General features: G+C 38.0%; 2 protein-coding genes across 6 annotated transcripts; both read left to right on the forward strand.

Moving 5' to 3' along the window:
- The first annotated feature begins 397 nt into the window (after positions 1 to 397).
- LOC141753287 (uncharacterized) lies at positions 398 to 9,661 on the forward strand. Of its 2 annotated transcripts, XM_074611786.1 has the most exons (13): positions 398 to 597; positions 3,447 to 3,618; positions 4,563 to 4,743; positions 5,734 to 5,782; positions 6,128 to 6,440; positions 6,628 to 6,749; positions 6,848 to 6,887; positions 6,985 to 7,027; positions 7,169 to 7,211; positions 7,670 to 7,753; positions 8,457 to 8,523; positions 8,842 to 8,899; positions 9,021 to 9,661. In XM_074611786.1, exons 1-13 carry the CDS (start codon positions 593 to 595, stop codon positions 9,065 to 9,067), a joined length of 1,224 nt encoding a protein of 407 aa, XP_074467887.1. In that variant the 5' UTR covers positions 398 to 592; the 3' UTR covers positions 9,068 to 9,661. The 2 variants fall into 2 exon arrangements, with proteins under 2 accessions (XP_074467887.1, XP_074467888.1); XM_074611787.1 differs by lacking the exon at positions 7,670 to 7,753 and having other exon boundaries at positions 400 to 597.
- A 2,845-nt stretch (positions 9,662 to 12,506) lies between these two features.
- On the forward strand, positions 12,507 to 25,369 carry LOC141753286 (RAC-beta serine/threonine-protein kinase-like). 4 transcript variants are annotated; one of them, XM_074611781.1, is made up of 14 exons: positions 12,507 to 12,641; positions 15,144 to 15,295; positions 15,819 to 15,947; positions 16,110 to 16,221; positions 17,430 to 17,580; positions 18,230 to 18,361; positions 19,553 to 19,618; positions 20,431 to 20,499; positions 20,624 to 20,746; positions 21,523 to 21,651; positions 21,957 to 22,171; positions 22,259 to 22,346; positions 22,774 to 22,876; positions 22,966 to 25,369. In XM_074611781.1, exons 2-14 carry the CDS (start codon positions 15,250 to 15,252, stop codon positions 23,043 to 23,045), a joined length of 1,443 nt encoding a protein of 480 aa, XP_074467882.1. In that variant the 5' UTR covers positions 12,507 to 12,641; positions 15,144 to 15,249; the 3' UTR covers positions 23,046 to 25,369. The 4 variants fall into 4 exon arrangements, with proteins under 4 accessions (XP_074467882.1, XP_074467884.1, XP_074467885.1 ...); XM_074611783.1 differs by having other exon boundaries at positions 12,508 to 12,641; positions 15,147 to 15,295; XM_074611784.1 differs by having other exon boundaries at positions 12,510 to 12,630.
- Positions 25,370 to 27,222: the final 1,853 nt, after the last annotated feature.

Raw genomic sequence — 27,222 nt, forward strand, 5'->3', positions numbered from 1 at the left:
TTGAACTGAAGCACCACATGTGACGCCTCCCCCGCTCTTTATCTGAAGTAGTCTGAAGAGGACTCATGACCTGTGTGCAGATGCAGCGAATCTTGCCGTCCTTCATCCCCCAACACACACACACACACGCACACACGCACACACACACACACACACACACACACACACACACACACACACACACACACACACACACACACATCAGGGCACCACTTTTACCATAAACTATCCCCCTACCCGAATAAACAGAAGTGTATTAAGGGCAGACAGAAATCAGACAGAAATCAGAGCTGAGCTCCACCACAGGGAGACAGAGAGATGGGAGGTGCGAAAATAAGAATTAAAAAAGAACGAGTGAAGGAGACGAGAACAGGAAGAGAGAAAAAAACTGTCTAGGAAATGAGAATGCAAAGGCAGAAGTGCAAGTGGTTGGTGTTAAACAGTGTCATGAGAGAGAGAGAGAGCGATGGAGGTGTGCAAGAATGACAGCAGGTTTGGTTGATTAGACAACAGATGTGCTTGTGAGAGGGAGGATTCAAGTTGATGAGAAGAAACCGATTGTTCAGTGAAACTTAGTGACGACAGCTGCAACATGGGGTGAGTCAGATTTCTACTAACAGTGATAATGTTTCTGCTTCCTATCAACTCTACACTTGCTTCACGCGCTCTTTAGTTCTGACTACGTTTCCTGCTGTATTTCTGGAGCTCAGTGCAGGCGAGAAACTATCAGAGCTGGATTATCTGTATTTCCTTTATCATTAAATACATATATAGTTCATATCAGTGACAGGTGAGCTAGTGTAGTCCATATTAGGTAGCATTGTTGCTGAGTACAGGAAGTGGTCAAAACATGAAACCGTTTTAGCAGGAAGTAAATATTTCCCACAGGCTGCAGACTTTGTTTCAACAAGTAGAATGAAATTGTGTAGTATAAAATTAAGTATCTGCAGTAGCCTACTTTCTATTTCCTTATACATTTAAGTCTTGAGGCCTGGTTGCATATGAAATATCCAACGATTTGCCAAATGTGTATAGTTTTAATGAAATAATCCACAAAAAATGTGAATAAATCTTTGTCTACAGTTGTTGGATGTAACTACGTACATTTAGGACGTCATGCACGTCAGTACAATTAATAACTTTACTTGAATATTTACTTTTCATACTGCTTTATACTTCTACGTCACTCCATTTCAAAGCAAAATAACATTACTTCACTTTTTATTGATACTTTTTTTAAACAAAACATACTGTATGACTATGGAGGACCACAAGAGCCACAGAATTAGTAACATATATGTGATTAATTAATAACTAATTGTACAATAAACCATTGCATTGATACATTTGTTTACAAATGAACTTATTAATCTATGAATAAAATAAACTAAATCATGAAGTATTTAATTACTTGACATTTTAATGGGCAAAATAATTTACAAATGAATGAATGAATGAATGAATGAATGAATGAATGAAAGACTTTATTTCGAACATATAATAAATAAAAACAGATACAAAATAATAACAAACAAAACAAGAGTTATAGTGTCCGAAAAGGAGTAGGTAGAAGAAAAACTTATATTACCCTACCCCTTTCTCACTTCTCCTCTATTAACTCATATATCATAGAATGATAATATAATATAATATAAAAACTATCTCAGATTTATTTACATCCCAAGTTGAATATATGAACAGCATCCCAAATTTATTTACAACCCACAAATACATCCAGAGTTAAAAAGTATATAACCAACCTTTAACACAACTCTTCTTCAACCATATACCTCTATATATCTTTCTTGTATAGCTTTTTAAATTGATTTATATTTGTGCTCCCCTTCAACCCATCACCTAACCCATTCCACAAATCCACCCCACAAACTGAAATACACATACTCTTCTTTTTTGTACGAACACAATGCTTTTTAAAATGAAATTTTCCTCTTAAATTATAACCCCCCTCCCTGTCACAAAACATTTTTTGAATATTGCCCGGAAGTGAATTATGTCTTGCTTTAAACATAATTATTGCGGTTTTAAATTTGACTAAATCCATAAATTTCAATGCATGTGACTTCAAAAACAGTGTGTTCGTGTGTTCCCTATATCCCACATTATTTACTATCCTGATTTCTCTCTTCTGTAGTATGCATAATGGTTGTAAGTTGCTTTTATAAGTGTTACCCCAAACTTCTACACAGTAATTCAGATATGGTGATACAAGTGAAGAATACAGAATGTGCAGTGATTTATGATCCAGTGTGTGTCTTGTTTTCCCTAAAGCTGCTATGCTCTTTGCCAGCTTTGTTCTTACATAATTTATCTGAGGTTTCCAGCAGATTTTGTGGTCCAGTATTACACCCAGAAATTTATTTACATATACTCTTTCAATAGTCACATCATCTATTATCATTTGTACTGGTATGTCTATTTTTTGGTTTCCAAATAACATAAATTTAGTTTTGTCCAAATTTAATGACAATTTATTTCTGTCAAACCACCGTTGCAATTTTCTGATTTCTGTTGTGGCCACCTCCAAAAGCTGCTGCAGATTTTCCCCAGAACAAAAAATATTTGTGTCATCTGCAAATAAAACTAAATTCAGTGTCCTTGATACCCTACCTATGTCATTTATATACATAATAAACAATTTTGGACCCAATACTGATCCCTGCGGGACCCCACAAGTAATACCTGAGCATGTTGATTTGTAGTCCCCTATTTGCACGTACTGCTGCCTGTTTCCTATATAACTTCTCAACCAGTTCAGCACTACCCCTCTTATACCATACCTTTCCATTTTATTGAATAATATATCATGATCAATGGTGTCAAATGCTTTTTTTAAATCTATAAATACTCCTACCGCATACTTCTTGTTATCAATACAACTGGTTATTTCTTCTGTTAGCTCCATTAATGCCATTGCTGTTGATCTGTTTGCTCTGAACCCGTATTGACTGTCTGTCAGTAAATGGTGCTTGTCAATGAAGTTATCTAATCTTCCAATGAACAGTTTCTCCAATATTTTAGAGAACTGGCAAAGTTCAAAAAATGAAATATTAACCCGTCATAAAAAGGACAGAAAACAGTCAATAAGTACATCTTCTACAAATACATTAATGAATTCATAAATAAATAATGGAATTTGAAAATCGATTTGAAAATGGAGTTTAAAAAAAGAAATAAATAACTGGATTCACAAATAGAACTAGAATGGCACTCGGAGAGCGCAGACCTCCGCCAAGCTGCCCGAGTACGATTGCCCCCCCTCTCTGTGCAGCTTGCGCCATCATCGACGTGTATTTTTGTTTATGTTTACGTATCTCCTTAATCAGGAATTTAAAATGCCAATTTCCTGTTTCCATTTGCATTTCCCAGATCAGGGAAGAGAAGAGAATAGGCTGCTTTCTCCTCATCATTTCTCTTCTTTCCCACAGTGAGTCCAGTATCTGCCAGGTGAGGGCGACAGTCATGTTGTACGATGACGCCACGAAGCGGTGGGTGCCGGCGGGATCTGGCAGTCCTTCCTCCAGCCGCGTCCACATCTATCACAACCCTGCGACCAACACCTTCAGAATTGTGGGCCGCTTGCAGCAGGCCGACCAGCAGGTTCAAGACAACTGCACACACACACACAAACACAAACACACACACACACAGCTAAACAGACAATCGCCTTCACGTTGTACAAACGTATAGTACAGTTTCTCTGCTAGAAGGTCACAGCCACAGAACTTGGTGACTTCATTTGACTTCCCTTGAAACACAATAAGATGACTAACTCAACAACGTAGTTTGGAAATGTAGCGAGAGTTTCTCAAAGTTCATTGAGCAGGTTTCAAGTTTACTGTATTACATTCAGTTACAGATATCTCAAACCTCATTATGACCAGTCAGTTGCTCATCAAGGCTTCCCATTGGATATCGGCCAAACAAAGCATTCAGTTGCAGATATCCGCAATGTGAATTACGGATATCCGCAACTAAATTGTAGATATCCGTAATGACAAACCCCATACACATGAATGGCAAAAGTAGTTTGAATCGTACCAGTCAAAATGTAATTACGGATATCTAAAATTTGAGTTTTGACTAGGCAAAATGACGTTGCAGATATCTCTGATGAATATCCTGACTAGCTATTAAATGTTAAAATGTCTTGCCATACAAGTGACCTTCTGTACTTTTAAACAATAACTCATCAATGAGAAAAGCCCGGTAGCCCATCGTGGCTTCTTACTTCACAGCTTCCAGAGGCTGCTATAGTCTTTTCAGCAATGCTTAAATAATGATCAAGTCTCAAAGTTGATGTGATGGTTATTTGTAGTTTACAATCAAATGGGAAACGACTTCCTGTGCTCATTTAGACCAATACAGTGTCATCACCATCTAGTGGATGTTAGTCCCATTGCAGGCTACACCTTACGGCAGAAAGCAATTCAAGCATGTATAATATAAAAACGATCACATTCAAATCAACTCACATCTTGCGTCTCTGTCTAACACCCAGATACTCAATGCAGTCGCTATCCTGTACTTCCTGTTCACGCTAGGTGGTGATCAACTGTGCCATTGTCAAAGGGATAAAGTATAATCAAGCCACACCAAACTTCCACCAGTGGCGGGATCCCAAACAGGTGTGGGGGCTGAACTTTGGCAGTAAAGAGGATGCTACTCTTTTTGCCACCTCCATGACGCATGCATTAGAGGTTCTCAATGCACCGACAGGCGCAGGTAAACATGAGGGGACTGTTTCTGTGTGAAGTGTTTCTGTGTTAGTCATTGAATTGCATTTATATAGCGCTTTTCTACTCTTCTGACCACTCAAAGAGCTGCCGTGCAAGATGGGCCAACCTGCCCATCAGGATCTAATGTAAATGCCCATTCACACACCGATTTGGCTATGTTTTGATATATTTGGCAGGCGCTGACATATCATTTAAAAAATACAAGTTACTTCATAGTGCACTTCTTACAATCATTCCTGACAGTCCACGCATTGCTGATGTCCAGAGCCCCCCTAGATGATGTACTTTGGTAAAGCTGGAAAGATATTGACAGATTCAAACTTCCCGGATCAATAACTCATAACTGAAACGTTGTTAAAACACAAACAAGTGCTCTTTCTAACCATAGTAAGGTAGACAACAAGCTACGACCTCATTTTAATCATAACGAGCCTTCAGTCCTCCGAGCTGCATCGGTAACATCGGTCTCTACGCGAAGCCGGCTGTGAGACGAGTGGTTAGGGACCGTCTACAAAGTGCAACGCCAACGAAACTACTGAGTTAGGTTTAGGAAAAGCTCACAGTTTGGGTTAAAATACCAGAGGGACACTAGCACTGGTGTCCTGTGTGTTTTTTGACGCATCCAACCAGACCTCCTCCCTATGCAGCATTCGCTACTCTTTATATTTTCCGGCTCACAGTTATGTGGATTACTTAAGAATTGATTTCGTGCTGACCATCACAAAAAAAATGGGAAATTCGTGTCTATGTACACAAATCAATACATTAAATTTTGTGACTATTTCACAAACTGCTGTGTGACTTGGCTAGGATAACACATACTGCAATGTATACAAAGAATGTATGCTATTAAAATGAATGTGGAGCTCTAGTTTATTGTGGTTTTCTCTGGACTACGAACCTACTTGCATCTACTGTTTTATTTTAGTTTAAATGATCTTGATTCAGAAGAGCACACTTTGCTGTCTTTGCTCAGGCGCGGCTCAGAATGGACCCTCTGCACAGGAGCTGGAACAACAGAGAAGGTACTGTTTATTATAAATGATCCTGAGGCTGCAGCTAATGTTTATTTTCATTATGATTGCTGTCAAAAATGCAAAGATATTCATTTTCCAATGATTACCTGATGATCCTCACAGCCTGGTGTATGTAACCTGTGTAGCTATTGTTCTTCATAAATGATTTAAATGAAAAATCTATTAATCAACTAATTCTAAATGACACTGTTACAGATGTAACTCAGCTGTGAAAACCGCCAAACATAAATGTGAGAGTGCTTTTAAAAGCTGCTGGGTTAAAGGTTATAAAGGTGTTATAGGTTTAAAGGGTTTTCACACCAGCATTAGAACTATCTGTTGATGTGTGTCCAGACTGGAGCGCCAGAAGCAGGAACAGGAGGAGAAAGAGCGTCTGGAGAGAGAGAGGCAGGCCTCCGCTGCTGCATCTGTCCTCCCACCTGCTCCTCCTGCCCCACCAGCTCCACCCTCTCCATCAATACCCCCACCACCTCCATGCCCACCACCTTCCTCGGGAGCATGCCCACCTGCACCTCCACCTCCACCACCTCCTGCTGGGGGCATCCCACCTCCACCACCCCCACCCCCTCCTGGATTACTTGGAGGTGGTGGTGGAGGCGATCTGTGTTCAGCTCTGATGGGAGCCAAACTGCGTAAAACCGCCAAGGTAGGGCACATGCATTTTCTCCCTGGCCTACTCCACCAATGCAAGACTCTATAAAAGATGTAGCTTGGCACAAATGGTGGATGATTTTGGTTCCCAGGAATGTTCTCGTAAATGACAGACTGAGTAAGCAGATCAATGGACCAAATTCCTTTGAACATAGTGACTGGAGGTGTTTTTGTGTATCCAGGATGAAGAAGGCGGAGCAGCCCAATCCCCCAAACCAGCACCTTCATCTGGTGGAGGTGGAGGTGGAGGTGGAGGTGGAGGAGGTGGTCTAATGGGAGAAATGAGTGCCATCCTTGCTAGGAGGTAAGTTCTTACTTAAGAGACACATATGACAGACATGTCAGTGATGAACCGAGGCTTTAGGGACTTCTAATTGTATATACTACACCTTTTTTAAATAGGAAGAAAGTCACTGATAATCCTGCTGCAAAACCTCCCGCGGTAAGTCTTCTCATTATTCTGTAATATTTGTAGAATGAGCAGTACGATTTAAGATGAGTGGTTGATAACTTTGGTACCTGTCTGTACATGACTACAGGGGGATTCTGACTCCTCAGCATCAAAATCATCAGGGCCAGGAGGTGAGTAGTGTCACTTTCCCCACTCCTACAGGACTGTAATACAGCCAAATGAACGGCTTTTCACTGTATTCCTATCTTCTCAATGTCACACTACTTTATATAATACTGTACTTTAATTTGCATTTAAACATATTTCAACAGAAGTCAATGAAAAGTTCAAAGACAAATCTGCCACCATGCCAAGGTAAGAGCCTGTTTCACTATCCACATGATCGATCATTCATTCAACAGTCTCCCGTGAGCCATCCATACTAATTCAAAAACCCAATCACCAGCCTTAAAGTTGGAGACGCAGTTTATTTCTGGCATTATTGGGAAAAAATTCAATAATAACCTTTCAGCATATTGTGATTCAAGTGGTGGGCAGTTTTTTGGGGGGGAAAGAATGCCATAATTTGGAAATACAGCCCTCATCCTGCAGATCTCCTCTCATGAGGGGCACACATCAGACCGCCAATACGTCTCCCGTCACAGGCTCTATTTTGTAGTCTGAAAACGGAGCCAAGAGGAGGTGCAGAAGTCAAGTTTTCTCTCAGAACACTTGAATTGCAATATGCTAAAAGGTTTTTGTGGTATTGTTTCCCGATGATGCCAAAAATATACTTCCCAATACCCAGCTATAAAAGATATGCATGTTTTCAGGCCCAAACCCTTAACCAACAATCAAAAGGACTCCAGCTCCTGCACTTCTCCGTCTTCTTACTCCGCCACTACCCCAGTGTCCAGGTATCAGTCCCCCCTCCTGTCCAGAGATGCTACTTCTCAGTGCTCTCTGCTTGCTTGTGTGCTGACTACAGTGTGAGCCATGTGAAATAAGCTCTGCACTGGTGTCACTGCTGTTCTCGTCAGTGTGCTGCTTGCAAATGACTCACTACAATAAATAGAACATTTGGTGGTTTCTGTCTGCGGCTGTAATTATAGCAAGAGACTGAAACTTGTTGCTAAGCTGCTTTGGTGACAGTCTTCTGCTTCGCTGTCGCCATGATAGAGCCCTGCAACATGCATTCATTAGACTTATTTTTAGACAGCATAAGCATTTAAACTGGGGGAGTTTTTGCTCATGAAGTCCAAATATCAGAGCAGTAATGAGTATTAGCATTGGTCTACCCACTTAATGTTTTACTATAATGTACTATAAGCACATTTTGATCTTCAGTTAAATTATGTTAGCTGCAGGGACTTGATCAGATGTCTTTCTAAAGACTTGAGGAAGTGGTTGCTCTTGCTGAAGTATAAGCAGCTGTTGGGACGATGGAAGATCCATGCTAAATGTAACTGTTGACTGCTGCTGTTCTTCTATTCTACTTTTGTTCTTCCTGTCTGATATAAAGTATGCAGCTTCTCCTGGCCAGCTCTCTCTTACAAAAGACCTTCTTGATCTCAAAGAGCCTGTTTTGACTAAGCGTAAACTTGGGTGTTTCTATCTTAGGATGAAGGTGGTGAAAAGTAACTCAGATGCTGCAGGAAGTGATAGTGATCTGGAAACAATCAAACAGGTTGGTTGCTCTGTTTGAACATACAAGACTATCCTGCAACTAGACTTATACCAGTAAAGTTATGACTTTTTCATTGCAGAATATTAACTTTTAAATCATCAAAACCGACATAATTTTCTGTGTGTGGCACAGGAAATGTTGTATTTATAATGCCAAAGATGCTTAAAATGAAGTTATGTTGTAAGATTAAGGGAGTAATGTCATCAAAAGTGCAACAGACTGCAGTTGCAAAGTCATAACTTTCTGTCCAAGATGCCACTATTGTGAACTTTTCAATACCAAAGTCTCACAGTGCTGCGTATATCTGTGCGTTTGAAGGAAATTCTTGAAGAAGTGAAAAAAGAACTTCAAAAAGTGAAGGAGGAGATTATCGCAGGTGAGTTCTAACTTGTACACCGTCCATTGTTGTTATGTTGATTTATGAAGCTTATATAAACTATTGCATGTGCCCGTTTGATGTACACCTGTGGCTTTATTACTCTGTATTTCTCTTCCAGCACTGATCCAGGAGCTGCACAGTGCACAGCCAAAGGTTGAAGACTGAAAGACTGAAGAACGGATCAAGAGAATAATGACTAGATAAGAATGTTTTATCATGCAATGCTCGGGCAATTTACATATTATTTTACCTGACAGAAATTGTGCTATTTTTTACAAACTCAAAATATGCAATGCTAATGTATTCATCTCTATTTATCATTGTGTCATACAGTTTAGAGCCCAAACCGATACTGGATTTTTGAGGCCAATACAAATTGATATTTAAGAGTAACACAAATCTGATAAAGATATATCACCGGATTCTTTTTTTTTTTTACATGAACACATGACATTCACATTCTACAATATACTTACCAGGATATATTGCATTTGAAAAAAATAAACTTGTTGTTCGCTGATGGACTGATGTATAATGGAGACGCTTCTATATGACCTCAAACACATCTCTATATGAAACAGGAAGAACAAACTCTTCCCCCGCTGCAGGGTTCTCACGCTCTTGTGCTCATTTATGTGCTCACACCTGCAGAAAAAGAATTACTCCAATATTTCAGTAATCCACCCCTGGTGGAGGAAGTACATTGTAAAAGTATTCAATTACAAGTCTTGCATTACAATAAATGTCTTTTAAGTAAAAGTACAGAAGTATTATTGGCAAAATAAAAGTGATGCATAGTGACCCCTTTCAGAATGCTATATTATTGGACATGAGTATGGATGCATTAAGGTGTGATTAGCATTTTAGTATTGCAGCTTGTTGGGCTATATCCCTGCAATGCATTTGATTGTATTTGGTTATGTTTTGTGTGTAAAATTTGAATCCACAAAGTTATTAGTAATATAGCTGTCAGCTGTAGTTGAGTAAAAAGTACAAACTTTCCCTTCGAAAGGTAGTGGAAACACAAGTAATTACCTCAAAATTGTTCATAAGTGCAGTATTTTGGGTACCTAGTTACTTTCCACCACTGTATCACATATGTCTGAGATTGCCTTGGGCCTGGTCCTGTCTTTCACTTTCACAAACCACATAAAGTCCATTTATTTCATGCATTTGTTTTTGTTTCATAGTTCCAAGGTTCCTTTTGTTGAGCTGAAGATGCACAGCAACCACAATAATATCACACCAGCTACAAGTACTAATAGAAATAAGACTAATAACAATAATCAATAGCAGTGGATGTAATAGAGTGATGTATCAGTAATAATAGCTGTAATAATAATAATAGAGATAACTACTACTAATAATAAACAACTCTCTCTTTTTAAAAAAATTAGTGGAAATGAATAAATGTTTTTTGTTTACATTTTCATTTTCATTTATCATTGTTGTAGGTCTATGATACGACGGAGTATTAGAGCCACATTGAGGAAAAAAAAAAAATCTAAGATTTTAAGAATAAAGTCCTAATATTATGAGAATAAAGTCATATTATTACGAGAATAAAGTCAGAGGTTAACAAGAATAAAGTTGTAATAATATGAGAATAAAGTCATAATATTATGAGAATAAAGTCATAATATTATATAGTAGTAATTTTATGTATTATTTCCTTTCTTTCTTGTAATATTATGACTTTATTCTGTAAATCTCAGATGTTTTTTCCTTCAATGTGGCCCTAATACTCCGTAGTACATTTGCACTTTGGCCCTCACTGCATTAGACTTATATACTATATACCTAAACTATAAACTGTGTTACCTTCATCACAATGATCAAATGTTTTGCTGCTCCAGACAGATTTAGTTGGGTTTTTTTTGCCTAAAATGTGTCTTTTGATAGTAAAGGTTTCTTGACCCCTGATGTAGCCTAAACTAATTTGAGATTAATTGCACCGTCTTGCCTGCAGGTGGCGATGTGTGTCCAAAGATCAGCGACCATCTGTTTAAACCCAGAAGAAGAAAGTCCATGTTTTCCTGCGTTGTGTCTAGAAGGTAACCCGCAAACTGCGAAAACTGGCAAAAACGTGCACAACTCTCGCGAGACTCGCTGCCCCGACGACCTATCCTAACCTTAAACCATTCGAGATCAATGCCTATCAATTCAATTCAATTCAATTCAATTTGCTTTATTGGCATGACTGTCAGGTGAACAATATTGCCAAAGCGTCAATTCAATAATAAATAAAAATGTAAAAAAGAACAAAATAAAAACAAAAACACACACACATATATATATATATATCTATATATACAATTCATTAAGCAAATTACAATATGTAGATATTTAAAAAGAACATGCATGTAAAGAAGAAAACAATAAAGAAGTAATTAATGTTTGTTGTGTCAATAAAACAAACAAACAAATAAAAAACAATTAATAACAATATATTGCAATATCAAAGGATAAATGTAAAAAAAAAAAACATGAAGTAGAGGAGTAAATAAAAGGCAGAATGTGAGTTACATCTATTATGTGTTGTTGTGGTTGTCTCTTAGGCTGCCTTTTTTCTCGTAATAATATGACTTTATTCTAGTATTATTGTGACTTTATTCTCGTAATATTATTACTTTATTCTCGTAATAATATTACTTTTTTCTCGTAATAATATGACTTTATTCTAGTAATATTGTGACTTTATTCTCGTAATATTATTACTTTATTCTCGTAATAATATTACTTTTTTCTCGTAATAATATGACCTTATTCTCCTAATAATATTACTTTATTCTCGTAATAATATTACTTTATTCTAGTAATATTGTGACTTTATTCTCGTAATATTATTACTTTATCCTCGTAATAATATTACTTTTTTCTCGTAATAATATGACTTTATTCTAGTAATATTGTGACTTTATTCTCTTAATATTATGACTTTATTCTCGTAAAGTTATGACTTTATTCTCATAATATTATGACTTTATTCTAGTAATATTGTGACTTTATTCTCGTAATATTATGACTTTATTCTCGTAAAGTTATGACTTTATTCTCATAATATTATGACTTTATTCTTGTAATATTAAGAATTTTTTCTCATAATATTACGACTTTTTTCTCATAATATTATGCCTTTATTCTCGTAATATTATCACTTTTTCCTCGTAATATTACGAAATTTTTTCTCGTAATATTCTGACTTTATTCTCGTAAAGTTATGCCTTTATTCTCATAATATTATGACTTTATTCTTGTAATATTACGACTTTTTTTCTCATAATATTACGACTTTTTTCCTCATAATATTATGCCTTTATTCTCGTAATATTATGACTTTTTCCTCGTAATATTCTGACTTTATTGTGAAAACCTCAGATGTTTTTTCCCTCAATGTGGCCCTAATACTCCGTAGCACATTGTCTCTTTGGCCCTCACTGCATTAGACTTATATACTATATACTCAGACTATAATCTGTGTTACCTTCATCACAATGCTCAAATGTTTTGAAGCTCAAGACAGATTATTATTATTTTTGTTTTTGCATAAAATGTCTCTTTTGATTGTAAAGGTTGCTGACCCCTGCCTTAACCTTTCACATCTCGCGAGACTTCCTCGCGGTTTGATCGTTCCCTTCTAGCCACATCTCGTTTGTTCCCGTGTGGATGGCCTGCTCTGGATCTAACCTGTCACAACTGACCTGAAAACGAGAGCAACGTGGGATAAAGTCAGTGAAATGTGCGTTAAATCTTGTTCTTATATAATTATCAGATGTTTTGTTATGTTATTAACTAGATTAACCAGCTTAATCTGCCGTTTAAAGTGAATGTTTCTCTGTTAGCATGGAGCTAACAGCTGTCAGCGTTTAGATGCTAACAGCGAGCTAACGTTAGCCTAGCATAGCTAACAGAAACAACAACAACAACAGATTGACGTTACATATCTGTACTTTACTTTAACACCGTGGTTTAGCGGGTTAAACCCAACATTTAACTACATTTACTAACGCTAATGCGTCTTAGTTATCTGTTAACTCAGGGGTCAGCAACCTTTATTATCTAAAGAGACATTTTAGACAAAAAAACAACAAATAAATCCGCAAAACATTTGAGCATTGTGATGAAGGTAACACAGATTATAGTCTAAGTATATAGTATATCAGTCTAATGCAGTGAGGGACAAAGAGACAATGTACTACGGAGTATTAGGGCCACATTGAGAGAAAAAACATCTGAGATTTACACAATGAAGTCATAATATTATGAGAATATAAATCGTAATATAACGAGAATAAAGTCATATTATTATGAGAATAAAGTCATATTATTATGAGAATAAAGTCATAATATTATGAGAATATAAATCGTAATATAACGAGAATAAAGTCATATTATTATGAGAATAAAGTCATATTATTATGAGAATAAAGTCATATTATTATGAGAATAAAGTCATAATATGAGAATATAAATCGTAATATTACGAGAATAAAGTCATAATATAACGAGAATAAAGTCATATTATTATGAGAATAAAGTAATTATATTATGAGAATAAAGTCATATTATGAGAATAAAGTCATAATATTATGAGAATATAAATCGTAATATTACGAGAATAAAGTCATAATATTACGAGAATAAAGTCATATTATTATGAGAATAAAGTAATTATATTATGAGAATAAAGTCATAATATTACGAGAATAAAGTCATAATATTACGAGAATAAAGTCATAATATTACGAGAATAAAGTCATATTATTATGAGAATAAAGTCATAATATGAGAATATAAATCGTAATATTACGAGAATAAAGTCATAATATAACGAGAATAAAGTCATATTATTATGAGAATAAAGTAATTATATTATGAGAATAAAGTCATATTATTATGAGAATAAAGTCATAATATTATGAGAATATAAATCGTAATATTACGAGAATAAAGTCATAATATTACGAGAATAAAGTCATATTATTATGAGAATAAAGTAATTATATTATGAGAATAAAGTCATATTACAAGAAAAAATTCGTAATATTACGAGAATAAAGTAATAATATTATGAGAATAGGGTTGAGGGAGAATGACTTTATTCTCGTAATAATATGACTATTCTTTTAATAATATGACTTTATTCTCGTAATAATTTGACTTTATTCTCGTCATAATATGACTTTATTCTCGTAATATTATGACTTTATTCTCGAAATAATATGACTTTATTCTTATAATATTATGATTTTATGCTCGTAATAATTTGACTTTATTCTCATAATATTATGACTTTATTCTCGAAATAATATGACTTTATTCTTATAATATTATGATTTTATACTCGTAATAATTTGACTTTATTCTCGTAATAATTTGACTTTATTCTCGTCATAATATGACTTTATTCTCGTAATAGTATGGCTTTATTTTCATAATAATGACTTTATTCTCGTAATAATGACTTTATTCTCATAATAATTTGACTTTATTCTCGTCATAATATGACTTTATTCTCGTAATAGTATGGCTTTATTTTCATAATAATGACTTTATTCTCGTAATAATGACTTTATTCTCATAATATTATGACTTTATTCTCATAATATTATGACTTTATTCTCGTATTATTACAACTTTTTTCTCGTAAACTTCAAAACGGCAGGATCATGATGTTAAATTCATTACAATGTGTTTTAGATCTATCTTTTGTGATCCATAACTATCCAGAAGTCAGTTATTTTTCCACATATGCAGATAAGCCTGACCAACATTACATTTGTTATGTTTAGGGATAGTTAATGAGTAATGTGGTGAGGAGCAAGAAATAAGATAAGATAAGATATTCCTTTATTAGTCCCACAGTGGGGACATTTGCAGTGTACAGCAGTAAAGGGGATAGTGCAGACATATAAAATATGAACAATTTAAATAGAAGGAAATATTAAAAATAGGAACAATATATACAGTATTCACAATAAACAGACTAACTACGTTATAGACTTCTGTTAACACCAGTTGTCACCATTAGATAACATTCACCGTATCTAACTAAAGATTGTTCAGATGTTTTAATAGGGATGCACCTCCCGATACCGATAGCAATACCTGGGCTTTGGGTATCGGCCGAATTTACCCTCTGTAACTACTGTTGACTGTAAAATACTCAATTATTCTGTGAGATGGTTTGAAAGTTTTTGAAGATGGTTCTATTTTCTTTGTACTGTCTTGTTTCATTCAGCAGGTGCTGTTTTGATAACTGTAACTGAGACTTGAAAGGGCCAAGAGAGAAATCCACTGTTCCCCTCCCCGACCTTCCTGACCCTCTCTGAAACACATCTCTCACCATGAATGAAGTTAATGTAGTCAGAGAGGGCTGGCTTCACAAAAGAGGTAAGGAGCCTGCGGATCAGTAAGGTATTATCATGCTGATAACTCACAGTGAAAGAAAGTGTTATAAATGGAAACCCTTTGCCTCAATTTGATCAACATCTATAATTATTAACTCTAGATGTCAATCAGATTGAGCTAAATGATTCATCTCAAAGGAAATACTTCATCCACAAAATGACCATTTGTATATCAATTACTCACCGCGTGTTACCTTGAATTCTTGAAGACAACTTAGTTTTTCTCGCACGCCTCCACGGTGAACGGAAAATCTGAAAACGGATGCAAATCCTTGATGAATTGAAGCAAATGGTGTTCAGCTTTAACAACAGCAAAATTATATCAAAAATCTGTTACTACTAATCCAGACTCGCAGCGCGCCTGCGCGAGCATGACACTGTAGTGTCGGAAGTGTTTTAAATGTTACTATTTTGGTGAAAATGCTGGGAGTGTTTGGGAAGTAGTGAGCATACGACTTGATAAATGAGACTTGGATTATACTGCATCCTGTCTTTTTCTGTCCCAGGTGAATATATCAAAACATGGAGGCCCAGGTATTTCATTCTGAAGAGCGACGGTTCTTTCATCGGCTACAAGGAGAAGCCCGATTTAAACGACCAGATTTCACCACCACTCAACAACTTCTCAGTCGCAGGTCAGTCCTCCAGGTGGTAAAACAAATGGCCATTTCTTGATAACCACTGCTTTCTACTTTTTAAAGCTCGTTGGCTGTTTTGAGTTCCATACAGTTCTATCCCCTCATGTTAATATCGTCAGCAGCTTCCTGTAAACATCAGTCTTAAATTGTGTTTTTCAGAGTGCCAGTTAATGAAGACTGAAAGACCCCGGCCCAACACATTTGTCATTCGCTGCCTACAGTGGACCACTGTCATTGAACGCACCTTTCATGTGGACAGCAATGAGGAGAGGTAAGAACAGGGGCAAATATTTTATCAAGCAAGCTGCCGTTTTTGTACAAGGCTTGTGTCAAACTACGGTCAAAATGCTTTGACGGCTTTCAGTGGCGTCTCTGTGTAAAAGGCAGGGCTGTAGTCAAGTCCAACTTAGACTTAAATTGAGTCCAATTCAAGTCAAGACTGAGTCCAGAGCAAACTGAGTAGGGTTCAAGACCATAATAGGCAAGAGTGTCTTTCCAATGCTAATATAGGGTTTAAGGAGATAGGATGGGCAGAAATAATCTATCTATAAACAATATTAACCTATCTTCTAACATCAAACTAATCAATGCATAAAATGTACATTACGTTCATTAATAAACTTTGAATTTGATCCGATATTTACTGAAGTTTCTACCCCGGGGACCACCTCCAATATGCCCACAAGCAAGAACATGGATGAGGAAGTAGGTGTGCTGCAGCAGCTCCTAAAACAACCATTAATTGATCAAGTTTAAACATAGTGTTAAAACTATACTGTTTTCCCCTTTTTTCCTGGGACACAGGCTATATGTGTAGTACACAGGTAGGCTATTTGTGGTGGGAAAGAGGATTGTTTTTTATCTGTTTATTATCATATGCATTAGTCCTTGTGATGCAGACATGCACAACAACAGGGAACAGAAGTGTAGATGTGATACAAACCCTTTTTTTGATCACAAAGCCTGATGTTACTGTACAATAATCAGGTTTTTCAGGGAAGCATGAACGGGTCCAGCGTGGCCTGAATGCACATCGTCAGATCCGTGTATATATACAGTACGTCTGGTGTATGAAATGTCTATCGTCACTGCGGTGCATTTTTATAAACGATGATAATCTGCTCACAACGCTCGTCCAGGCGCCGTCTCACTTTCTCTTCCTCTCCTTGCATTTCTCGCACTCATAGAACTAGAGTTCCAGGCCCAAATTAAGTTCGGGGATACTTTTAGCAGTGGCGCTGTGCCGTTGTTGAGTGCATATAGGGAAAACACTGTTAGAATCAGGCAACTTTCTGTACAACTGATCCCAAATCAGCAGCCAGAAACAACTTCACCAGTTCTCAATAGCCGAGTTCAAGACCAAGACAAGTCCGAGTCCAACAAAGCACGATGCCAACACAAGTACAAGACTTCAAAAAAGTGGACTCCAAAACTTAGTGTGTTTGTTTGATGTCAATATTTGTGATTTTTGCCTTTCAGAGAGGAGTGGATGCGGGCAATCCAGTCAGTGGCAAATAGTCTGAAGATGCGGGAACATGAGGATGAGGAACCAATGGATATGTTCGGCTCACCCAGCGAAAGCAGCCTGGAGGAGATGGAGGTGTCGCTGTCCAAGCTCCGCTCCAAAGTGGTGAGAGGATCAGTGGTTGGGGACGTAGAAGATAGTGAGCTACCTGAGCCACCGTTCACTTTGTTTTCACTTTGTCATTTCAAACATTGTTGTTAAAAGAAATAGCAATTTAGCCGCTTGAAGTTCGATTCATGTTTTTACCATAATTTTTATGTTCGTTGATTTTGGTATCATATTGAAACTCCAAATTCATTCAGATAAGGGCATAATAATGAAGTCAAACAAGCGCTCCGTTGACTCATACAAACATCTGGACTGCTCGTGAGTTTCAGTCATACTTAAAGGTATGGTTGGTGGTGTTGTTCAAATACATGTTTTTGTTATATTTGTCGAAATTCTCTTAACATCCCGACAGCAATCAACTTACTTTTGCACATTTCAATTTCATACAAGCTTTTCTGAAAAGATTAGAGAAATATCTTTATTCTTAGTTATAAAAGAACAACAAACTAACATCAGCAGGAAGCGTAGTATTCCTCAAGGCCGTGAAGGTATATGAGACATATGACTTGTATTAAAACTCTCATCTCTGTTTCAAGATTTATTTTCTGAGACTTGTGTTTTTTTTTTTAGTTATACACGTTTTTACAAAATGATTTAAAATCCTAGTCCCTAATGAATTCTCCCACATCGACCTTGTGTTTTACAGACAATGAGTGACTTTGAATACCTGAAGCTGCTCGGGAAGGGGACATTTGGGAAGGTGATTCTGGTCAAAGAGAAGGCCACCGGAGTACATTATGCCATGAAAATACTACGCAAAGAGGTCATCATAGCTAAGGTAAGTAAGAGGTGCCCTGTGTGTGTGTTGCTGCAAGACACTTTGCACCTCCATACCTTCATATAATGAATGCTGCAAACTGTGTGTGTGAGAAGGGGGCACACTAGAGGGCAGCATAGTACCGGTAGTATGGCAATATTTTGACAGACTGGGAACTCAACTCACCACTCAGTGAGAAGATTGGCCCTTTTTCTTCCATCACTGCATGGACACATTTCTATGGGAGGGTTTTCCCCACATCCTCTCTATTCTGAAATCCAAGTTGAAGACAAACATACTCTGATTATATAAATGTTATTGATGTTAAACAAGTCAAAGACAGTAAACAGTAACCGCAATGTCCTCTAAAGTTGTCTGGGGAGAAAGTCCCCAGTCTCCCTTTTGAAATTTGAAACTTTATATACCTTGTGAAACGCTGTCTACAACAAATTCTTAATTGTTGGTGCCTTGTTGTGAATTCGCATCAAGTTATTTATTTTTTTGTGTAAAAAAACATTTAAAGCTGGCGGCATCTGCGGTGAGGTTGCAGATTGCAACCAACTGAAGCTTTAAAACTAAATTGTGAAAACACAATTCTTATTTTTAGATGATTATACACTAAAGAAAACATGCTTATTAATATCGTATTCCATTTCTGCCAATAACTTTACCTAAATGTCACACACTGGTCCTTTAACAGTTGTTTTATAACAGCATACGTCGCCTGTCCCGTTCTTGTCTTCCTACTGCATGTTACTCTGTTTCTCGGCATCCGTTGTCAGTTCGTCCCGGCGTGTTGCTGAACCTTCTTTTTTTCAGTCAAAGTTCTGCAGTTAAGTATGTTGTATTGTAGGACTACAGTTAAGTGGGGATCCTAAAGGCGTTTTAATGGGTTCTACCTCACTGACAGATGCTACCTGGAAGTTGTTAGTGCACAACCACGACTCCTGGGGGTTTAAACTAACATGCAAATGAAGTTAAGTGCCCCCTCCTGGTTCCGCAGTAATGATGCCGTGCATGGCAGAGTGGCAGAATAAAATATATACCAGCTACATTCTTGTACCCGAGCTGTCTGAACATTTGGTGGAACACATCAGGTTAAAACAAAGATCATGTCAAACCAGATAGTTACCATCTTCCCCTTTAAGTAAATCTTTACCTTTTTATATTGCATGTTTTCAGTGTTTCTGACAATGATGTGTTTGTTTGCAGGATGAGGTGGCCCATACGGTTACAGAGAGCAGAGTGTTGCAAAACACACGACACCCCTTCCTCACGGTAAGTACGCTTGAGGTCACATATGACCCATTTAATTTCACCAGCCACTTGGCTCACCACTGACAGTTCTTATCTGCGTAGGTAGTGTATTGTTCGCATACAGTGTCTTACATACTGTAGCTATAGGAACGGCAGTAACGATGGCTCAACCACTTAAATCCAGACTGAAATATCTCAACAACTCTGGGATGGATTGCCATGAAATTTTGTTCAAGCGTTCACGTTCACCCTCAGAATCAATCGCTGTAATAACTTTGATGATACTCACGGTGATACTTTGGTGACATTTCATCGAGCACCATCATCAGGTCAATATGTTAGTTTGTCCAATACTACAATGACCAAATACCTGCAAAATAGGTGTGGGCGGTATACCGGTTTCATCACCGGTGTCACGTTCGGCCATGACGTGGATTTTGCAATACCGTCATTACTGTGATACACGCGGAAATATTAGGCGACACACAGCAAATCTCTAGATGAGCTGTCCACAGCCAGGCCGTGCTGCTCGCGGTCCATGTGTCTTCTGTACAGTACCGGTCCAACAGCGTCTACGCTGCATATTTTGCCTGAAAACAGAACCATGAGGAGTTGCAGAAGTCTCAAAGAACACTTGAATTACAATATGCTGAAAGGTTATTATGGAATTTTTGCCCAATGATGCCAAAACATTTCTACTTACTGAAGCTTTAAGTAACATAATGTAGTTTTTACATCTGGAATTTACTCCTCAGTTTGCTAGTGAGTGCAGGGATAGTGTAATGCATGCAGGAATTCACCACCTGTAATTTGTGATCATTTTCTCCATACAGACACTGAAGTATGCCTTCCAGACCCACGACCGACTCTGTTTTGTAATGGAATACGCCAACGGAGGCGAGGTAAGACCTCACAGTCGCACGGAGATACACTAAATGTCACTTGATGTTTGCTTGCCGTGCACACTCAAACAGATCTTCTCTAAAGAGGCCTGTTTGACTCCATCTGCTCTCGATTCTCTTTCAGCTCTTCTTCCATCTGTCACGGGAACGGGTGTTCACAGAAGACCGGGCACGCTTCTACGGCGCTGAGATCGTGTCAGCGCTGGAGTACCTCCATTCACGTGACGTTGTTTACCGTGATCTGAAGGTGAATACTCCCATCAGTTCTGAAACATACAATGTCCATACAGGGTTTATATCATGACTTCAGAGAAGATGATGTGATGGATTCTCATTTTAGATTATTTAGGACATTTTAATCAGCTCAATAAAGAAGAGGTCTTTAGTTAGGATAGAATTTAAGCATTTAAAAGCAGTTACTGTTAGGGCTGTGTAGTGGCAGGAATCTGGCAATACGATACGTATCATGACACAGGGGTTACAACTCAATATGACTTCTACTGGAATCAGCATGTGCTGCTGAAGGGAAATGCTCCATTGAATTTTAAATCTGAAATGGACGTCCATTGCACATTGTATAGCTAGATTTTGGTCCTTTCCCTTTTATAACAATGAGCAGCCTACATAATACTCCTTCGTTGCATCATATGTAGTTGAACAATAACTCTCAACATGTGACCTATAATAACTGTTGAAATTACCATGTCTTAACGTTACCAAGCTGAAGTTGTTTCCATTCACATGGAACTTTGTAAAGGGAACAAAGTAATCTATGACGACTCGTGAGTGGGCAGTGAGAGGTAGACGGAGAGTTTCGAGGTCAAGGAAAAGTGGTTAGGAAAAGACATTACTTTTTGACCGCAGCTTTAGTTAACTTTAATTAAGCGACAACAGTAACACTTGGTCAAAGAATTGTTGACTATAGGGTCACATTTTGATAAAAAGCTTAATGAATTCTAAGCCCAGAATCTGTCATTATGATCATAAGAGTCCAATCTGATGTGTCATTTTACTCTCTTTCAGCTGGAGAATCTGATGCTGGATAAAGACGGCCACATCAAAATCACTGATTTTGGCCTTTGTAAGGAGGGCATTACCCCGGATGCTACCATGAAAACCTTCTGTGGTACTCCTGAATATCTGGCACCTGAGGTACGGTACTGAAACTGACTGGGTGGCACATGTTAAGGGGGGGGTTTGGCGGTTAATAAGATATTGTATATATATTATATCATATCATGTACGGGTTTTGGTGCTGCTGAATTGACATCTGTTAGCGAACACTGCCACCTCCTGGATGAGATACTAATACAACTAATGCAGTTCCAAATGCGATGAATACTAAATCCAATCATAGACTGGGACTTTCACAAATTCATCATTACAAATCATTATATTATAAAATCACTTCTTACTGTCATTGTTGTGAATTGTAATTAGGCACATGTGTCTTTCAGGTCCTAGAAGATAACGACTACGGCCGGGCGGTTGACTGGTGGGGTCTGGGTGTAGTCATGTATGAGATGATGTGCGGCCGACTGCCTTTCTACAACCAGGACCACGAGCGTTTGTTTGAGCTCATCCTCATGGAGGAGATCCGCTTCCCCAGGAACCTGTCGCCCGAGGCCAAGTCCCTGCTGGCTGGTCTGCTCAAGAAGGACCCCAAACAGAGGTTTGTAACTACTGGACTGATCCTGTGTGTGTATTCATTTCTGGAAAAACCTACTTAATTCTTACATGATCTTGTTTGGACTGACAGGTTGGGTGGAGGTTCCGATGATGCCAAAGAAGTAATGAGTCACAAGTTTTTCATCACCATCAATTGGCAGGATGTGGTACAGAGGAAGGTAAGACATTCTGAGGCTAAAGGATGACCTGGCTGACTGCTTAAGGCTGGCCCACACCAAAAGAGTTTTCAAATCTTAATAGATGTTGAAAATGGGAGAGAGCTTCACGTTAAGCATTGGCTCATGCATGCAAATATTGAACATGTTTAATATTAAAATTTGAGATCGGCGCGTCCAGGATGGACTTTCAAGCCGATCGGGGATGTAAAAAACATTTATAATAATCGTGATCTCAATATAAAATAATAGTGATTATCGTTTTGGCCACGATCGTGCAGCCCTACTTCAGATATGCACAAAGTACACAGGCAGTATGTGAACAATGCCACTCACGTCACAGAACCTTGTCTACCGGTAGTGATTTTATAAATCCAGTATGTTCCTAATGGAATGGCGTGTTACTGATCGTCTCCCCTTCCTGCATCAGCTCACCCCACTCTTCAGACCGCAAGTGACTTCAGAGACAGACACCCGGTACTTTGATGACGAGTTCACAGCGCAGACCATCACGCTTACTCCTCCAGACAAGTGTAAGTATGGTCTGACTGGACGGCGACACTCTAATCCACCGCTGGCCGTGATCATATGACGACTGATTTCTGCTGTCTTGTTCTCACAGATCACAATCTGGACTGCGAGGACTCCGGCCAGCAAGCACATTTCCCCCAGTTCTCCTATTCTGCTAGCATAAGAGAGTGATAGCATCTCTGCCACACACACACACACACACACAAAAACACATGAGGCATGAACACCTTGGCCACATCCTTACAGCTATAAAATGACCAGAACCTCCGTCTTCAATGAGGTTTTAGTCCGTCAGGATCTAAGTGCCTCGGCTGGCTGCTTTATTGTTATATAGAAACCCCCTTCGTCCACACTACGGACAAAGCCTGGCCACTCTGGCTGTACTGTATCAAACTGGACTTCAGTACCTCACATAGTCATCAGCAAATCTCAACAACACAATGTCTGTAGCACCTTTGGATGGCCTATAAACAACTACTGCTGCTTTTTTCAGACTGTAAACCACCGATGATTTTTAACACTGTCTTTTTTATGGTCTTTATGGAAGCCATACAGTTCCTTCATGATATTTCCAAGTGCTCTTCTTCAGAACTAGCTGTTACCACTGGTGATAGACAGGTTTGTATATGAGGGAGGAAGAAGCGGGGCAGTTTGTTAGGTGGTTTTCTGTTCAGTGTGTGTGTGTGGAATTTTTTCTTTTCTTTTTTTGAGAAAAGGCGGGGCATCAAATCCAAACTGAATGTCATCAGTTTAGTCCGAGTGAGTCTGTGAGAGCATGAGGTTTTGTGTGTGTCAATACAACGCTCGCCTTGATATGCATCAGGAACAACAGATTCATTGACAACACATGATGATCAAAGTGTCTCCATGGAGAAACGCTTTGAGGGGAAGATGAGGTGTTGAAGAGAGAGAGAGAGAGAGAGAGAGAGAGAGAGGCTGTCCTTTGTAAACTGTATGCAATGAAAACAAATTACTTGTTTATTCTCTCATCTCAGAATTTGATCTGTCGAGTGTGACACGTCAAGTGTGACACGTCAATTAATGGGAAATTGGGAATACCTTAATGCACAAGGTGTATATTATTTTTTAAAACAAGGTTTTTTAATTCTAACATTTTTTTTTTTATCTTTCTCAATCAGCAAAATACACACCTTCCATGTGATTTCGGAGACTTAATAAGCACATAGTGATTTAAAGAAGACCTAATGTTTCCTCAGTTGGACCATGTTCATAATGAAAGCTTCCTGGATTGGTGTCAGTGCTTATTATTTTTTAAACATCTCATGGAAATGTGTCTGTTGCACCAAAAATCTGTGAGATACCAAAAGCTAGGCGTCAAATGTCTGGTCAGATTCGTCAACCTGTTGACTTCTCCTTCTCCCACTGGCCAGATTTAGACTATTTAATTTCGACAAAGTTTTTACACGACTGCATGCAGACAACATTTCACATCGGAGAGCTTTTATTTTGGTAAAATGAGAAAAATAAATCCTCAAAGTAAGGTATTAAAGTGCTGTACCTGTACTGAAACTCAGGTGTTGTTTCAGCACTTCTATTGAGAAAAAAAACAGCACCAAACAATTAAGCGCACTTTCGGAGTACATGTTAATATGTAGAGTGTCATAATTTTTTGTAGCATTCAAAGCTACTTCTGTAATATTTCCAATTCACTCATACCTACTGTATGTTATAACGTGTCTTTGTAGCCTTTCCTTTCCTCAGATCATAACCTGCTCGAGACTTCAAAAGCTTGAAGTTGTGGCTGACAATTCACAAGTTTTAACGTCCTCCCTATCGTGTTATTTGTCATCTTTTTGTAAATCTTATGATGCTCACAATGTTCCAGTGCGTTCACACCGCTGCTGCTTCTCAAACTTGACTGTGTCGCTAGATTTGATTGGACATATCTTAGCTAGAGAGCTAAGAAATCATCCAGGGAGCTGTGTATACCATGAACATGGTCCATTGTGAGATTTAGTGTTTGAGTGCAATGGATGACTTGCAAGGATGTCTTTTTTATTGTTTTCAATTCTTCCCATCTATTATTAATCGCTGCACAATATTAAATGTTAAGAAGGGTAGGAGCACCGTTAAGATTTGCAATACTGGGTGTTATACTGAACATGAAAATGCACCCGGCGTTGTATTGGTGCTACACTGTTGAGTCACTGGTAATTAATAAAGAGCTGGTGCAGACAAACCTGCTCAACTTCCTGTTTTCCACAGAGCCTTCTATCACCTGTGCTGTTTTGAAATCATTTCAGTTATTTTGTTTTTCTGCTGGTTTTACTCCTAGACTTGCTGTTTTCCTCTCATCCTTCCTGTATCCTGAACCTCTTACACAGACAGTCTCAAATTAAGGAAATTCATAATGGTTGAAAGAAATGTATGTGTGTTCAGTTACATATTCTATTCAAACAATTCATTTCTATTTGTCTATGAATGTAATTCTGAAAGACAGTGATCCAATACACATTTTTAACTGTCTTAATACATCCTCATGTTTGTGTCTTTTCATTCCTCCACTGGAAGATGCTGAAGCTCTGTTTCTCCGCTCAGTTGTTAGCAGTAATACAGGAACCTTGAGACAAGGCTGGGTCTTTGGGGTTATGACACGTGTGCAGTGTAACAAGATGCATGTTAATGCCAGGTGTGAACAGGCCTGAGATCACTAAAAGCAGAGGTGGTAAACAGGATGTTGCCTGCCACACATTTAGCCTTGCTGGTGCTTTTCTCTACTGTTAACCACAGCAGGCTGACTATACACAACAGCAGCCCCGAATTCTGAACACAGACTGTTCATGCACACATTCATTAGTGTTTAAAAGTCCAGTTTTCGCAATTGATTTGATGCACCTCTGCAAACTATGCTCAAAAACTTTGAATGCAGCAATGCAGTACTCACAACTTCATTCACTTTTAATGAGTTTGGTCCATTTCAACATCAATTAAAGGTCCCATATTGTAAAAAGTGAGATTTGCATGTCTTTTATATTATAAAGTAGGTTTAAGTGCTATATAAATACTGTTAAACTATCAAAACGCGTAATATACGGAGAAATACACACAGCCCGTATTCAGAAATTGTACGTTTGAAACAAGCCGTTAGGATTTCTGTCCATTTGTGATGTCACAAATATACAATATTTAGACCCTTACAAGGTTTTAAACTTAAACATTCTAAATGTGTCCCAGTTTATTTCCTGTAGCAGTGTGTGTGAATAACATCAGCTGACAGGAAGTAAACATGGACCTAAACTGTTGCCTAGCAACGCAATTCCATTGCAATTCCGTTAACTAAAACGGAGCATTTCAGACAGAGGGTAAATACAGGTATATTCAAACAGACAGTACGAGGAAAATAAAGGTTTTCTTTAACATTACAGCATGTAAACATGTTCTAGTAGAAACACAAAATACAAGTATGAACCTGAAAATGAGCACGATATGGGACCTTTAAACATTCAACATTCCTTCACAGCTCTCCACTCCCCAGTGTTCAGAGGTCATATTGAATTAGACACCTGATTATACAAAGGTTCACTACAGACAGCCTACAGTACACCTGCACACTGCTCCTCCTCAGTAAACACAAACCAAAGTCATAAATGTCCATACAGAGTGTGAGACCTTCATGTCGTTACGTCACCAGGTACTCGTAAATTCATGAGCCTGGTTTGATAACTCAGTGCTTATGCCCTTTTCTGTCTATAGGAAATCATTGGAGGGAGGAGATGGAGGAGGAGCCCAGTTGGTGTTGAGGCATCATGGCCCATGCCCGGCTAGTTGAGGCGTTTTTTATATATATACAGTATATATATATATACATATACATATATTTTTTTTTTTCTTCCTTTTCCTCATAACAAAAAAATAAACAAATAAATAATAAAAGAAAGAAAACTTTAAAAAAAGCCAACATAACTGGGCAAAATCAATATCATGTGACTGTGTGTGCACTTGAGAGGTGGGGGGGTGTGGCTGGCTGTCAGTCAGGGTGCAAATCAAATTAAGGCAAGATTAAAAAGAATAAGATAAAATAAAGTTAAATAAATATAAATAGGTAGATAGATAGAAGTAAAAGAATGATGGCTCAAAGGATGGTATTTAATAGGGTGATGGATAAAAAGATGATGTTTTAAAGGAGAATGATGAAGGTAACAGTGTGTTTCTCTTTATCTCATCTGTCTGTCTGAACCAGGTGGAGCCTCACGGTGCCTCTCAACACTCCCCCAGCAGGGAACATGTGCTGCCCTGGGGAGATACCACGCCTCCACAGGCCAGCCTCACATGTCTCCAGCTCCATGTCCATGTCCTGTGGGAGGAAGCTGACTACCAGGGAACAATG

This window comes from Sebastes fasciatus, chromosome 16, assembly GCF_043250625.1.
Source record: "Sebastes fasciatus isolate fSebFas1 chromosome 16, fSebFas1.pri, whole genome shotgun sequence".
NCBI classification, from domain to species: domain Eukaryota; kingdom Metazoa; phylum Chordata; class Actinopteri; order Perciformes; family Sebastidae; genus Sebastes; species Sebastes fasciatus.

Coding starts and splice junctions, on each gene's coding strand:
- LOC141753287 (XM_074611786.1), top strand. Junction 4,744..5,733: donor CAATGCACCGACAGGCGCAG/GTAAACATGAGG, acceptor GTCTTTGCTCAG/GCGCGGCTCAGAATGGACCC. Junction 8,900..9,020: donor GAAGGAGGAGATTATCGCAG/GTGAGTTCTAAC, acceptor TTTCTCTTCCAG/CACTGATCCAGGAGCTGCAC.
- LOC141753286 (XM_074611781.1), top strand. CDS start 15,250: ATGAATGAAGTTAATGTAGTCAGAGAGGGCTGGCTTCACAAAAGAG. Junction 15,296..15,818: donor GGGCTGGCTTCACAAAAGAG/GTAAGGAGCCTG, acceptor TTTCTGTCCCAG/GTGAATATATCAAAACATGG. Junction 19,619..20,430: donor CACGACACCCCTTCCTCACG/GTAAGTACGCTT, acceptor TTCTCCATACAG/ACACTGAAGTATGCCTTCCA.